The sequence below is a fragment of the Trifolium pratense genome, linkage group LG5 (genome assembly GCF_020283565.1).
Source record: "Trifolium pratense cultivar HEN17-A07 linkage group LG5, ARS_RC_1.1, whole genome shotgun sequence".
Lineage (NCBI taxonomy): Eukaryota > Viridiplantae > Streptophyta > Magnoliopsida > Fabales > Fabaceae > Trifolium > Trifolium pratense.
Genome location: NC_060063.1, coordinates 42,758,685 through 42,774,246, shown reverse-complemented (window position 1 = coordinate 42,774,246; position 15,562 = coordinate 42,758,685). Strand labels below are relative to the sequence as shown.

The window sequence follows — 15,562 nt, the reverse complement described above, 5'->3', positions numbered from 1 at the left end:
GCTCAGCAAGCTTTATTGAAGTCGGTCAAAGGAAAGTTATTTAAAACAAAAATATAATTATATTATATTTTTGCGTTTTTTTTGTTTGGTACAACATGAATTATATTTCTGGAAATAATTTAGGGTTGGCCACAATTCTCACAGCTGTATTTGTCTGAAGACCTAGCTTGCCCATCAAGACAATTGAAGACTATAAATATGTGAAGCCTCAAGCTATTCTATTCGTGTATTCAAAACCTTGTCTTTTATAAAGCGTGCGTTTTTTAAGGTTTTGGTTGTGTGTCTTTTGTGAGCCTTTCTTGTATCGTTTTGATGCAAGTTTAGGACTGGGTTTGTGTTGTTTATTGTCAACTGCTCCTAAGCTTTTAAGCACGGAGTTAGTTTGTGTGATTCACTCATAAGCTTTTAAGCAAGAGTGTTGTCTAGTTTCTAGGAGAGTGTCTCCATCTTGATTATTATTATTGACAGCAACATGGTGCGTGTTGTTAGAGGGAATTTGGGACGGGGTCTCATTATCTAAGAGGTTCTTAGGTAGGATTGCACGGGTAGTGTCTAGGTGATAAGTCAAGTACCGGGTGTTGGTCGAGGGCTTTGAACTAGAGCTATTATAGTGGATTCATTCCTGGATTGGTATCCCCCAGAGTAGGTGACGTTGCACTGAACTGGGTTAACAATTTCTTGTCTTATTTATTGTTCTGCAATTTATTTATTTATTTACTGTGTTCTGCGACTGTCTTGCTGCAACGTGTGCTATAGCATCTTGTGCAGCATTGTGTTCACTGCGTGCCAGATTTCAATTGGCATCAGAGCAGGCACCCTTTCTGGTTATAGGGTGAGCTCCAGGGAAAATGTCTGGCAACATTGAAAAGGAAGGAGGGCTTGTAAGCAGACCACCGCTTCTAGTTGGTGTCTCCAACTATGATTATTGGAAATCACGCATGATTGCTTTCCTAAAATCTATGGATAGCAAAACTTGGAAGGCTGTTCTGAAAGGATGGGACCCCCCCGTGGTCATTGACAAGGATGGAAAGCCAACACTTAAACTAAAAGCTGAGGAGGACTGGTCTAAAGAAGAGGATGAGCTTGCTTTGGGAAACTCAAAAGCATTATATGCATTATACAATGGGGTAGATAAACACATCTTCAAACTAATCAAAAAATGTGTCTCAGCAAAGGAAGCTTGGAAGATTCTTGAAACTGTTCATGAAGGTACTCCTCAGGTAAAAATGTCTAAATTACAGATTCTTACTACTCAGTTTGAAAATTTACGTATGAAGGAGGAGGAAACAATTCAAGATTTTCATATGACTATTCTAGACTATGATAATCAATTTGATGCTTTGGGGGAGAAAATTCCCGAAGAAAAGTTAGTAAGAAAAATGCTTAGATCACTTCCAAAGAAATTTGATATGAAAGTCACAGCTATGGAAGAAGCCAAAAACATATCTGAGATGAAGCTGGATGAACTGGTTGGATCACTCCAAACTTATGAAAGTGTTGCAAATGGAAGAAGTGAAAAGAAAAATAAAAGCATTGCCTTCTCATCTAAAAATAATGAAGAAGAACTGGAGGATGAAGAAGAATCTAATGAGAGCATCTCTGAGGCCATGGTGTTATTGGGAAAACAATTCAACAAAGTTCTGAAACGAATGGATAAGAGACCCAGATCAAATTTCAAAAACAATGCTCCAGGCACTATGCGCAGCAATGAAAGTCAAGGAAAACCAAAAGGTGATGAAAAATCAAACTTAAACAGAAACATTCGATGTCACGAATGTGAAGGATATGGTCACATCAGACCTGAGTGCCCAACATATCAGAAGAGAGCAAAGAAAGGGCTAACTGTCAGTTGGTCTGAGGATGATGACTCAGAAGATGATACAGCATCTGTATCTGCTAAACATATCTCAGTCTTAACAGGTATTGTTACATCTGATACAGAATCTGATGATGGAGAGGTAACCTATGAAGAGCTTTCTGCATCCTACAAGGAACTTTGTCTTAAAAGTGAAGAAATCTGCAGGGTTATTGAGAAACAAAAGGTAACCATCAATGAGTTAAAAGTAGAAAAATCTGAGAATATCTCAAAAATAGAGGAACTTCAAAAGAAGGTAAATTTTCTGTCCTCTGATCTTGAGATCTGCAGGGTTATTGAGAAACAAAAGGTAACCATCAATGAGTTAAAAGCAGAAAAATTTGAGAATATCTCAAAGATGGAGGAACTTCAAAAGAAGGTAAATTATCTATCCTCTGATCTTGAAGAAGCTAAAGAAGTCATTGAAAAATTAAATACTGACATTTGGCGGCTGAGAAAATTCTCTGACATGTTGTATAAAGATGATGAGCATCTTGACAAACTTCATAAGGCTGATGGACAACTGGAGGAAATCTTAGAGAAAAATGTTCGAAAGCCTAGAAATATTGGGCTTAGCTATGATAATGTCAACAAATTCAAAAATTACAGTCCTGACCTCATGTACATGGAGCCTAAAGAAACTCAAAAGCAAAGGATGCCTTATCAGAAGCCGCAGCATCATCAGCAGCATCCCATGTCAAGAAATAGAAGAAAGCATCATGCTTGGAGATGTCATTACTGTGGTAGAAAAGGGCACATAAGGCCTTACTGCTACAAGCTATATGGGTACCCTAACAGACGTCCTCAGCACAAACCTGTTTCCACAACTGCTCCTACTCAACAAGAATGGAAACCTAAAGGAGAAAATGAGAAGAAAAGTGATACAACTCAACCTGAAGAAGAGATTACTGCTCTGATTGCTCACACATCACTTAGAGCTTCATCAAGGGAAGACTGGTACTTCGATAGTGGCTGTTCAAGACACATGACCGGAATAAGTAAATTTCTTGTCGGAATAAAGTCTTACTCAACTAGCTTTGTTACCTTTGGTGATGGTGCAAAAGGAGAAATTGTTGGGATAGGGGAGCTCAGAAGTAATAGCTTGCCTAAACTAAACAATGTACTGTTAGTAAGAGGATTGACTGCAAATTTGATAAGTATTAGTCAACTATGCGACCAAGGAATGAAAGTAAACTTCACCAAATCTGAATGTCTGGTTACAAATAACGAAGGTGAGATTTTGATGAAAGGTGTCAGATCAAAAGACAACTGCTATCTATGGGTTCCCCAAAAAGAAGCAAATATGTCAACATGCTTAATCACTAAAGAAGATGAAGTAAAACTATGGCACCAAAAGCTTGGTCATCTTAATCTAAGAAGCATGAAGAAAGCAATATCTAAAGAAGCCATCAGAGGACTGCCAAATCTCAAAATTGAAGAAGGTAGCATATGTGGAGATTGTCAGATTGGAAAGCAAACCAAGATGCCACATCCAAAGCTGCAGCATCTTACCACTACCAGAGTTCTTGAACTTCTACACATGGACTTGATGGGTCCTATGCAAACTGAAAGCTTGGGAGGTAAAAGGTACGCATATGTTGTTGTTGATGACTTTTCTAGATACACCTGGATAAATTTTATTAGAAAGAAATCAGAAACCTTTGATGTGTTCAAAGATCTATGTATTCAACTTCAAAGGGAGAAAAACAATGTGGTATTAAGGATCAGAAGTGATCATGGTAAGGAGTTTGAGAACTCCAGTTTCTCTGACTTCTGTGCCTCTGAAGGCATCATACATGAATTCTCATCTCCCATTACACCACAACAAAATGGTGTAGTAGAAAGGAAAAATAGAACTATACAAGAGTCTGCAAGGGTAATGTTACATGCAAAGAAGCTTTCACATGGTTTTTGGGCAGAAGCTATGAATACTGCCTGCTATATTCATAATCGTGTCACCCTGAGATCTGGAACAACAACTACTCTGTACGAATTATGGAAGGAGAGGAAACCTACTGTTAAGCACTTCCATGTGTTTGGTAGTAAATGCTACATCTTGTCTGATAGAGAACCAAGAACCAAAATGGATCCTAAAAGTGATGAGGGCATATTCTTGGGATACTCAACAAATAGTAGAGCCTACAGAGTATATAATAATAGAACCAAAACCATGATGGAGTCTATAAATGTGGTAATAGATGACACCTCAAGTGAAACTGCTGAAGATGATGCAGAAGATGCTACAGCATCTATAACAGGTGATGTAGATTGTGAGACTACTAATGAATCAAAGAATGATACAGAGGTTACTGCATCTGAACAAATCTCTGCTACTCCAAAGAAAGGACCTTCCACTCGTACTCAAAAGAATCATCCTACAGACCTGATTATTGGTAATCCCAATCAAGGAATTACTACTAGAAGGACACTTGACTTAGTTTCTAATGCTTGTTTTGTGTCTAAATTTGAGCCAAAAAATGTGAAGGAAGCTCTGACTGATGAGTTCTGGATAAATGCTATGCAAGAAGAGCTAAATCAGTTCAAGAGGAATGAAGTTTGGGACTTGGTTCCTAGACCTGAAAATGCAAATGTAATTGGTACCAAATGGGTCTACAAGAACAAGTCTGATGAAAGTGGAACTGTGACCAGAAACAAGGCAAGGCTGGTTGCACAAGGATACTCACAGATTGAAGGGATAGATTTTGATGAGACTTTTGCTCCGGTTGCTCGTCTTGAATCCATTAGATTACTTCTAGGAGTGGCATGCATTCTAAAATTCAAGTTATTCCAAATGGATGTGAAAAGTGCCTTCCTCAATGGGTACTTAAATGAAGAAGTATATGTGGAACAACCAAAGGGGTTTGTTGATCCAAGCTTTCCAAATCATGTTTACAAATTAAAGAAAGCCCTTTATGGATTAAAACAAGCACCTCGAGCATGGTATGAAAGATTGACTGAGTTCCTTATTAGTCAAGGCTACAGGAAAGGAGGAAATGACAAGACTCTATTTGTGAAAGAAGATCAAGGCAAATTTCTAATAGCACAAATCTATGTTGATGACATTGTCTTTGGAGGAATGTCTAGTGAGATGGTACAGCATTTCGTGCAGCAAATGCAGTCTGAGTTTGAGATGAGTCTTGTAGGTGAACTAACCTACTTTCTTGGGCTCCAAGTAAAGCAGATGGAAGATACTATTTTTATCTCCCAAAGCAAGTATGCAAGAAATATAGTGAAAAAGTTTGGTATGGAAAGTGCTGCTCATAAAAGAACACCTGCAGCAACCCATTTAAAGCTTACCAAAGATGAAAAGGGAGTTGATGTAGATCAAAGTCTTTATAGAAGCATGATAGGAAGCTTATTATATCTTACAGCCAGCAGGCCTGATATTACTTTTGCTGTAGGAGTATGTGCTAGGTACCAAGCTGAGCCAAAGATGAGTCATCTTGCTCAAGTGAAAAGAATTTTGAAGTATGTGAATGGTACATGTGATTATGGGATCTTGTATACTCATGGTGAGAACTCTATGCTAGTAGGATATTGTGATGCTGATTGGGCAGGTTGTGCAGATGATAGAAAAAGCACCTCAGAAGCTTGTTTCTTTTTGGGCAACAACCTTATATCTTGGTTCAGCAAGAAACAGAATTGTGTATCTTTATCTACAGCTGAAGCAGAGTACATAGCTGCCGGTAGCAGCTGCTCCCAGCTATTATGGATGAAACAAATGTTGCTGGAGTACAATGTGGTACAAGATGCTATGGCATTGTACTGTGACAATCTTAGTGCCATCAATATTTCAAAGAATCCTATCCAACATAGCAGGACGAAGCATATTGATATTAGGCACCACTTTATTAGAGACCTAGTTGAAGAAGGTATTGTGACTCTTGAGCATATTTCAACTGAAGAACAATTGGCTGATATTTTTACTAAGGCTCTAGATGCGGTCCAATTTGAAAAATTGCGAGGCAAACTTGGGATTTGCCTATCTGAAGAGTTATAGCAATTATTGCAAGTGTGGCGTGCAGTTTTCTCTTCAACTTATTTGGTAATGCACGCTGTTATGGGTAATGTTGAAACATCTGAAGATTTGGTAAGAATTGTGTGTTTGTTGATGATAAGGATGTTTCTTGTGGTGAGAAAGTATTTGTCAGAGGAAGTTATGTGGTGTTCCCCCCTGCTGTGTTTAACATTTGTTGGTAATGATATTAGCGCTCCAACTGAGGTCAAAGATGACTTTGTGTTGGAACATGTCAAGAAGAGTGTTCCTGAGAAAGATGTTGCACATGATGCTACAACATCTGCAGCACGGGAAAATTTGGATAACATTGTTATACCCGAGTCTCCAGATAATGTTATTGTTTCTAACAAAGAAAAGGGTTCTGAAGCAACTACTACTGATAATGTTTTTGTTCATCATATCTATGTGATCCCTTATGTTGATGATAGTGGTAAAACTATGTCTGTTCCTTTGAATGTTGATGAATCTGCTGAGAAAGATTCAAATGTTATTTATGTGGACAATCTCACTGAGAGGACTCCTGCTTCTAGTACTAGGAGGTTAAGGAGCAATGCTGGTAAAGGTGTAGCTGTTTCTAATGTTCCTGTCAAGACTGCCAAGGAAAAGAAAATCTATGGTCTTAAAAGACAGTGAAGTAAGATTACTAGGCCCTCTGAGCCAAAGAAGAAGCTTTTGAGGAGGAAGACTATTTCCTCTAGTGATTCAGAGTTTGAGGAAGACCAACATGCTACTGCATCGCCTGCAGCATCCTCAAAGAAGTCTGTGAAGAAAAAGAGGATCCCTCAAGATGTATCCCCTGTACCCATTGACAACATTTCCTTTCATCATTTTGAAAATGTTGACAGGTGGAAATTTGTGATAAAAAGAAGGCTTGTTGTGGAAAGGAATTTAAGTGAAGATTTTTTACAATGCCAAAAGCTTGTTGATTTGATTAAAGCAGAAAACTGCAACCGGCTTCAACTACTCATTCCAATACTCTGACTACAGGTTTGGCTCGGTTTATAAATGTTGTAGGGACCAGATCACCTCTTGACCTTGGTTTCCATATTCTTGATGAAACTGTTCTGCATGGTAAGTCATGTGCTGTGAAAATGCCTATAGTTTTCCCTACACTGATGTGTGATTTTATTCTAGCTCAACATCCTGGCATTTGTACTGAGGCTGGTGTTTCTAGTAAGAGAGGTTGTGATTTGTCTTTTGATTTTAGACTGTTTGAGGGTACACATGTTGCAGACTGTGCTGCATCATCTGTCAATCAGTCAACTGATGTTTTGTCTAGGAAGCAAATGATTGTTGACCTCAAGGTGTTCTCCAATGTCAATCCTGGTGTTCTTGATGATAATTCAGGTGGTGATACTAAGGTAGAGGAGGAGGACTCTGACGCATGTCCTTCTATGTGACCTGCTTATGCTTTATTTGCATGTCCTCTCGGATTTTAATTTTGTGGGCTACGCCCTGATGCTCTCTGGGTTGTAACATGTACAATCCATGTCTTTTGGCTCTGATACTCCAGATTTTCTATGCCCTGATGGTTTGTCATATGCACTTTATGAGTTCCTATGCTCTTATTCTCTCTGCACTCTATGTTTCTCTATGATCTGATAACTCTGTGGAAGTTCTGCTCCTACTGTGTGATACTGATTTTATTTGTCAGAATTTATGGCTAAAAAGGGGGAGTAATATGTTGTGCATGATGTGATGCATATTGCTATAGCATCTAGTATAGCATGTCTGTTCTATGTGATATGCAAGTTTTGAGGGGGAGTAAAGTTTATGCATATATTGAGGGGGAGTAGGTAGAATTTACTTTTCTACTACTTTTAATATGCATGCTTATATAGGAATTTATTTTTCCTATTCTCTGTGGCGTTGCTTAAATTTTAAGGAGTTTATTTCTCCGATCTTAAATCCACTATGTGAGAGTTTATTTCTCTCTGTCTGTACTTTGAGGCTAAGATGTGTTATGTTCCGCTGTTGCATGCCTCTGATGCTTACGTGCTAGCTATCTATTCATCTGATGAATTTCTTTACTCTCTTTCCTAGTTGTGTGCGTATGTTGACTCGAAGGAAAGTTTAGACTGTATCTCTCTATGCACTGGCCTAAGGTTGTTTTAGCCAAAATTTGCCAAAGGGGGAGATTGTTGGTGTTTTGATTGGCTACATTTTGCAAAAGCCAACCAGCCAGATGCTGGACTGAGATGCTGTAGCATTATAGTACAGCATACTGAAGCTCTGTTTTTCGTGCAGAATTTTTATTTCAAATCTGAGTCAAGATTTGCTTCAATTATATGTTCTAGCACGTGCGCCTGGGCAAAACGAGCCTTGCTCAGCAAGCTTTATTGAAGTCGGTCAAAGGAAAGTTATTTAAAACAAAAATATAATTATATTATATTTTTGCGTTTTTTTTGTTTGGTACAACATGAATTATATTTCTGGAAATAATTTAGGGTTGGCCACAATTCTCACAGCTGTATTTGTCTGAAGACCTAGCTTGCCCATCAAGACAATTGAAGACTATAAATATGTGAAGCCTCAAGCTATTCTATTCGTGTATTCAAAACCTTGTCTTTTATAAAGCGTGCGTTTTTTAAGGTTTTGGTTGTGTGTCTTTTGTGAGCCTTTCTTGTATCGTTTTGATGCAAGTTTAGGACTGGGTTTGTGTTGTTTATTGTCAACTGCTCCTAAGCTTTTAAGCACGGAGTTAGTTTGTGTGATTCACTCATAAGCTTTTAAGCAAGAGTGTTGTCTAGTTTCTAGGAGAGTGTCTCCATCTTGATTATTATTATTGACAGCAACATGGTGCGTGTTGTTAGAGGGAATTTGGGACGGGGTCTCATTATCTAAGAGGTTCTTAGGTAGGATTGCACGGGTAGTGTCTAGGTGATAAGTCAAGTACCGGGTGTTGGTCGAGGGCTTTGAACTAGAGCTATTATAGTGGATTCATTCCTGGATTGGTATCCCCCAGAGTAGGTGACGTTGCACTGAACTGGGTTAACAATTTCTTGTCTTATTTATTGTTCTGCAATTTATTTATTTATTTACTGTGTTCTGCGACTGTCTTGCTGCAACGTGTGCTATAGCATCTTGTGCAGCATTGTGTTCACTGCGTGCCAGATTTCACTTATAATCCTATTCTTTTGGTGACAAACCATGTTATAAGCCAAATGACCAGAAAAACAACTACTAAACCCTTGTTGGAGTTAGGTAGAAATAGTTCTCTAGTCACGGCAACAACATAAGTTTGGGGTTACTCATGGAACTAGCAACATCTAAGTTTGGGGTGGGGTAACAAGAGAACTATCACAAAAAGAAAAAAATGAATGAAAAAAGAGACGGGAAAACATCAAAAATCCCTAAAAAAATAGTCTCTACAAAAAAAAAAAAAAAAAGAAGAAAAGAGGTGATAGAAAAAGAACCATACAAAGACACATCCGGTTCTCATTCTCTTGTACCAAACACAAAAAGGCCCCCAAAGGTAATGTTGCATATAAAAATCAAAAGTAGAAGCGCTTAACTCCAATATTTTAGCCTACTTTTCCAAAATATATCCCACCTTTACCTAAGTCACGTTATAACCCTTAAAGACCTCCAAAAATGCGTGAATATCAAAGTTGATCGGTTGTTTAGAATTCTTGCAAGTCTATGGTAAAATGGCAAATTTTACGATGATTGAGAGATAACCCTTTCAATTATGAGTGAAAAATGTGAGAAGAGAGAAAAGATTGAACACAGACTCTTGTGATTATCGGTCCGACTTGCTACTATTGACGTCTCTCGAACCAAGGTACCAACTGAACAGGATCGCAGAGGTAAAAAGATCAGCGGTACCATTGCTGACTATAGAGGATGAAATTCACGTCATCAGTTATTTTGTTTCTTGAACCGCTAACGCTTTTGTTTGACAGACATGTTACTCGAGGACGAGCAACAGTTTAAGTTTGGGGTTGTGATGACAGTGAATTTATAGCTATTTTAGTATAGTTATTTAGGTAGAATTAGCAGCAAAAGCCATGGAAACAAGCCAAGAAATGAAGAAATCAGAGCTACAACACAAGGAAATGAAGAATCTTGAAGAAAAGACCAAAAAAGGGCAAAAAAGGGATAAAAAGGTTGTGTCCATCGTGCCACGATGGAAACCATCGTGGCACGATGAGGATTTGTTTTAAAAATAAAAACAAAACAAATCTGCGCAAGCCTTTGTCCCCAAGTAACCCATCATGCCACGATGGATCTCATCGTGGCACGATGAAGATATGCTTCAGAAATATGTCTGCGCCTTTTTCTCATCGTGTCACGATGGATTTCATCGTGACACGATAGATTTGCATGCGAAACCCTAATTTTACTGGGCCATCGTGGCACGATGGTGCGTAACTTTCAAGTTAGAAAAAACTATAAATAGAGCCCTCCTCCTCACTATTTTACAGACAATTCAAAGACTGAGTTAGACACAATTCAGCAAACTCAGAGAGGAGCAAGAGAGGAGGAGCTTAGGAAGGCTTAGGGCTTCCAAAGGCAAGACATCCACGCCATTGGTAAGCATGATTCTTTTCATGTAGATCATTTGTCTAGGTTTCTTGTTAGGTTTTAGGAGGTGAATTGAAACCACCTCCATGATGCTTGTAACCCTCTTGGCCCACGCTGTTAATATAATGTATTTCAATTATGTTTTTTTGTCTTTTATTATTTAAGAGCTTATTCGTTATTATTGTACAGCCATATAATAATAATGCCATTAGGGTTGGTTCGGTCGTGACGTGAAACCACCAACCCGGAAAATATAAATAATAAGGCTAGTTGATGAGGTATGATAACTCACAGACATTCTCAGCCTATGAACTCTGGAACGGAGGGAGGCCAGTGAAAGACTGGGCTGGATAGCTATCATATTTAGTTGTTCATACGAGACTAGGGGCCAATGCGTCCGATGCGCAGAAAATATTACCACGCATGTAGTGAGGCCAGACTATGGGTTGGGATAGTGACATCTTGGAGGCCACCAAGAGTCCCTTCTCATAGGACTGGAATAATCTTGGGCTTGTGAAGGGCGGTATAGGTACGCCTATATTGCCAATAATGATTATCGGTCCGACCGGGCACATAATGCGAATACTGTTGTTAAGCGGCAAGCGGAGAGGGTCGGATAGGATCCTACCTAAAACCTACTCTTTTTATCTTTATTCTTTACTTTGAATTTGTCAACTTTACTTTTCCGCACTAAAGCCTATCGCGCTTTTAATCAAAACCTTTTCAAAACCAAAGCGAAGGCAACTATCATGAACTCAAATAAAGTTGGTTGCACACTGATACGGTCCCTGTGGATACGAACTCATTCTATCTCGATAGAGTGTGAATTATTACTCGACGAACGACTGGTCCACTTGCCAGACTGCAGTCAGACACTTATGTGGCATTAGTGAATTGAGAAACTTGTTTTTCGTTTGCATTTGACACTTTTTGTTTTTTAGCTCCAGAGGCCGTACACCTTTTGAAAAGAGTTCAAAGGGTCATGCATAGTAATGTTATGTCGCCTAGGTCTATGAATGTCGTTTTTCAAATATTAGGTTTTGCTATACAGAAAGGTTTAGCGGCGCAACTTATTGTCCGTCTACCTTTTGTTCATATGTAATTATATAATAATAATATATTTGCTGTTTAAAAAAGTCATTATTATTTATAATTAATATTATTATTTAATTTCTTTACAAATTAAAATATTAAAAATCAATTAAAATAAATAATAATATTAATTATAAATGACAATGACATGGAAAATAAGTGCCACATGACTAACATAGGAGGAGACCAAAAAAATGTTGACTTTGATAATAGGGGACCAAAAAGTTGATTTTAGAAATAGGAGGACCAAATTTTTTATTTAACTAAATGGTCAAGATTCTAGTATCTTCCTCTTTTTTCTTCTCTCCTTCTTCTCCGCAGCCCCCATTCTCCCAACCCTAGTTTTTCTTATTCTTCATCCACCAAAAGAGGGGTGGTTTTTGGGTCAATTTTTGATCCAAAATCACCCCTCTGAATTGTTTTTCCTTTTTTAATCAAATAAGTGATTTTCACATATCTTTAATTTTTCCTTTGTGTTTGTCGTTGTCTTTTGCGGCGTTGTGTTTATCGTCGTCCTGTGCGGCGTTTGTTGGCTTTTTGTTTTAGTATCGTGATTTGTTGATTCAGATTGACATATCTACCTCAATTCATTACAGATCTGATGAAGATGAAGACATGGATATCAACGTTGCATATCCGGGAGTATGAATATTCCGGTTACATTTATTTTATCATATTTGTAGGCACTTTCATGATGCCGTTGTATGTTATTAACCTAGGTGCTGCGATATTCTTTGCAGATTCACCTTTTTCAGTTTATAGCAATCTTGAATTTGTAATGATCTATGTAAGTTTCAATTTGAATGAATGAATTTTATTTTTAGTCAAAAAAAAAAAAAAATAGGAGGACCACAAGTGCATTTAAGCTAAAATTAAATATTTTCTGATTTTACTTTTATGCATAGATTTGCTCAACTTGGTGTTATTAGATTGTGTAGTTCATATTTTTATGTGTAAATTTCTTCAAAAAATAAAAATTATTATTCGGGTAAAATTACATTTAAAGGTCGAAAATATGAAATCTAATATAGGAAAATCGACTAACACCAAAGTTACAAATTTATCCTTAGTAGGTTTAACCACGTTCCACGATTTATATACTTCATTGTAATTTCACTAAAAATAATATTTTAAAAATACAGATAGAATATAAGATAAATACAATAAGAGTCTGTTTGGTGCGCAGGATAGGATATAAAGATGATATTATAAGAAGTTGGATAAGAAAATCGTAGAATAGTGGAAAAATAAGCACATATAATAACTTTTTATTAAAAATAACAATAATAATAAACAATAAGTAGAAAAAATTGACTACACATATATATATATAGACGAAAATTAAAGAAAAAACTTGCAAAAAAAAAAATACTATAATGTTGCTAAGCTAACTTAAAATAAGGATTGAAAATTTGATAAAAAAAAAAAAATAAGAATTAAAATAACAAAGAGCCAACATGATAGTATTAAAAATAGGTTAAATTTATTTTTCCTATTGGTGCACCAAACAAAAGATTTAAACATGATAGATTAATTTTATACTATCTTGTCTCTCTATCCAGCGCACTAAACCGACCGTAAGAAGATGATATGGTTAAAAATAAGGAAAACAATTATAGATAAGAACAATAGAGAACAATCTATATTCATTGAAAATGTAAAGAAAATTATACATGAATCTATGCATAAAAATAGAAAATAAACAAAACAACATTAAAAAAAAGGAAAATGCTAACGAGTGCCCCCGAGACACTCTTTAAGCACTTAAAATAGTAATTTTTTGTGAAATTTTTATTAAAATGCGTGAAGTTAACGCATTGGAAATTGTAATGTTTTACTTTTTGAATGAATAATTTTCTTAAATAGTATGCTTAAAGAGTGCCCCGGGGCACTTGTTCGCAAAACCCTTAAAAAAATTATAGAATATAGAAAAAAAATAAATTAAATGCACATAAAAATATAAACAATAGAATATAGAAAAAATAAAATAAATACACATAAAATATAAACTTATAGAAATATAAACAATATTTCTGTCAAAAATAAATAAATAAACAATATTTTTACTAATAATGTAAATAAAATATAATAAAATTAATTACTTTCAAATTTATTAAATTACCGTAAACAATTCTAATAAAATTTAATATAATGATCCTAAACGTGATTTTGTTCTGTGCATTACATAAACTATAGCTAAATAAATATTGAAGTGTCATACTCATACCAAATAGGAAGTGATCAAGACTTTTGTTAGGCACATATTCATAGATAAGTATCTTTTCTTGATCTTCAAGGCAAAATCCTATCAATCTCACCAAATTTCTATGTTGAAGTTTGGCTATTAACATCACTTAGTATTCTTTGTGACTCTTTGTGTCCTAGATGTCAAACAGGACCTGAGACTATGGAGCATGCTTTCATGCATTGTGAGTGGACAAAAAGGGTCTGGTTCAGTTCTCCTCTAACCTTACATCATGTTCATGACATCAATTTTAATGAATGGTACCAGAATATGCTAAACATTACAGACCGACAGTGCATGCAAATGATAAACTCTATTCTGTATAGCATTTGGAAGTCTAGAAACGATTTAGTCTTTAATAAGAAAGACATACCTGCCTATAGTGCAATGGAGAAAGCTCTTCAATGCCTTGAGGATTACCAGCGCAGCTGTGATACTGAGAAAGCTCACCCAGATGACTCCACCTCTTCGAAAACTCGGAACGATATAAGCTGGAGTCCACCTCCTATGTCCTGCTTGAAGCTCAACGTGGATTCTCACCTTCTTGAAGGTGTTAGCCGTTGGGGTTTAGGTATGGTTCTGCGGAGGGAGGATGGCCGCTGCATCGGGGCGATGACGAAATTGGTAACAGGGTCGGGGGATGTGGCTTTAGCTGAAACAACAGGTCTCTTTGAAGCTCTTCAGTGGGCAACAAACATCAAGGATATGGAGGTCATTGTTGAGATGGACGCTGCGGTGGTGGTTCGTGCGATTCAGACACGGCGGTTCCCTAAAAAAAAACATCACTTCATTTTTGAATTCTTCTGCTCCTTGGCCAGAAGTTTTGGACCGTCTCTCACAGCTATTTCTTGTCCATTAGGAAGTGTTCCCTAAAACTAAAAAAAATCAGCAGAATGATGGGAAAAAATGCATTATTTACTTATCACATTCATTCATATATTACCTTGTAGACTTGTCCACTCCATATCCCCTTTGCCAATTTTGCTATCATCTGAAAATTTGTTTGTTGCTATTTCAATTGTAGCAAAATCAAATTCCAAGGACTCAGTGTTACTAAATTCAAGCCCGGCCAACTGCATCATATAACAGAAGAGCATTTTTTTTTTTTTTTTTTGGCTTTCGCACTGGTTCCGACCCACCAAAGGTGGACGACTAATCCAACTCGTGCGTAGAGGCATGCGCACTGGCCAAGCGTTGTTCCCCCTGGGAATCGAACCCGGTATTCCCCGGGTACGTCCTTGGAAGGAGCTCCTTGCCACTTGAGCCCAATCAACTTGGTTAGAAGAGCATTTTGAAATTAGTACTCATAGACATACCATATACTAATAATTAATTAAGGGAGATTCTATGATAGAGTCTCTAAATTGAATATTTTGATAGAGTCAATTGTATTGACCAATAGAAAATGAGCTAATACCACATAAGCAAATATAGTGTGACAAGTCCATAGTAAGCCCTTTTTATATAAAACTTCTTATTATTGCATATAAGTCCCCTGTTAAGTTTATAATTAACAATAATTTGCAATAGTCAAAAACAAAAATTTACAAAATAAAAACAATTTATATTTGACAAAATTAAAAACAACTTATATTTTAGAAACTTAAAAACAACCTATAATCATAAAAATGAATCGTGAAATTATTAGGGACTTATAGTTGCAGTTTTTAATTTGTGTTTTATTTGATTTTTACATTTACAATAAAATACAAATTAATAAATAATATAAAGATTGTGATAATTTTGTCACTTTTAAATTATTAGGGACTTAGTTGCAACAATAAAAGATATGAGGGTGCATGATATGTGAGATGTATAATATAAT

The 15,562-nt window shown here is 36.6% G+C and overlaps 1 protein-coding gene across 1 annotated transcript; it reads left to right on the top strand.

Annotated features, from left to right (window-relative positions):
* Positions 1–13,899: 13,899 nt before the first annotated feature.
* On the top strand, positions 13,900–14,610 carry LOC123886725. Its single transcript, XM_045936016.1, has one exon. It carries the CDS (start codon positions 13,900–13,902, stop codon positions 14,608–14,610), a length of 711 nt encoding a protein of 236 aa, XP_045791972.1.
* The last annotated feature ends 952 nt before the right edge of the window (positions 14,611–15,562 follow it).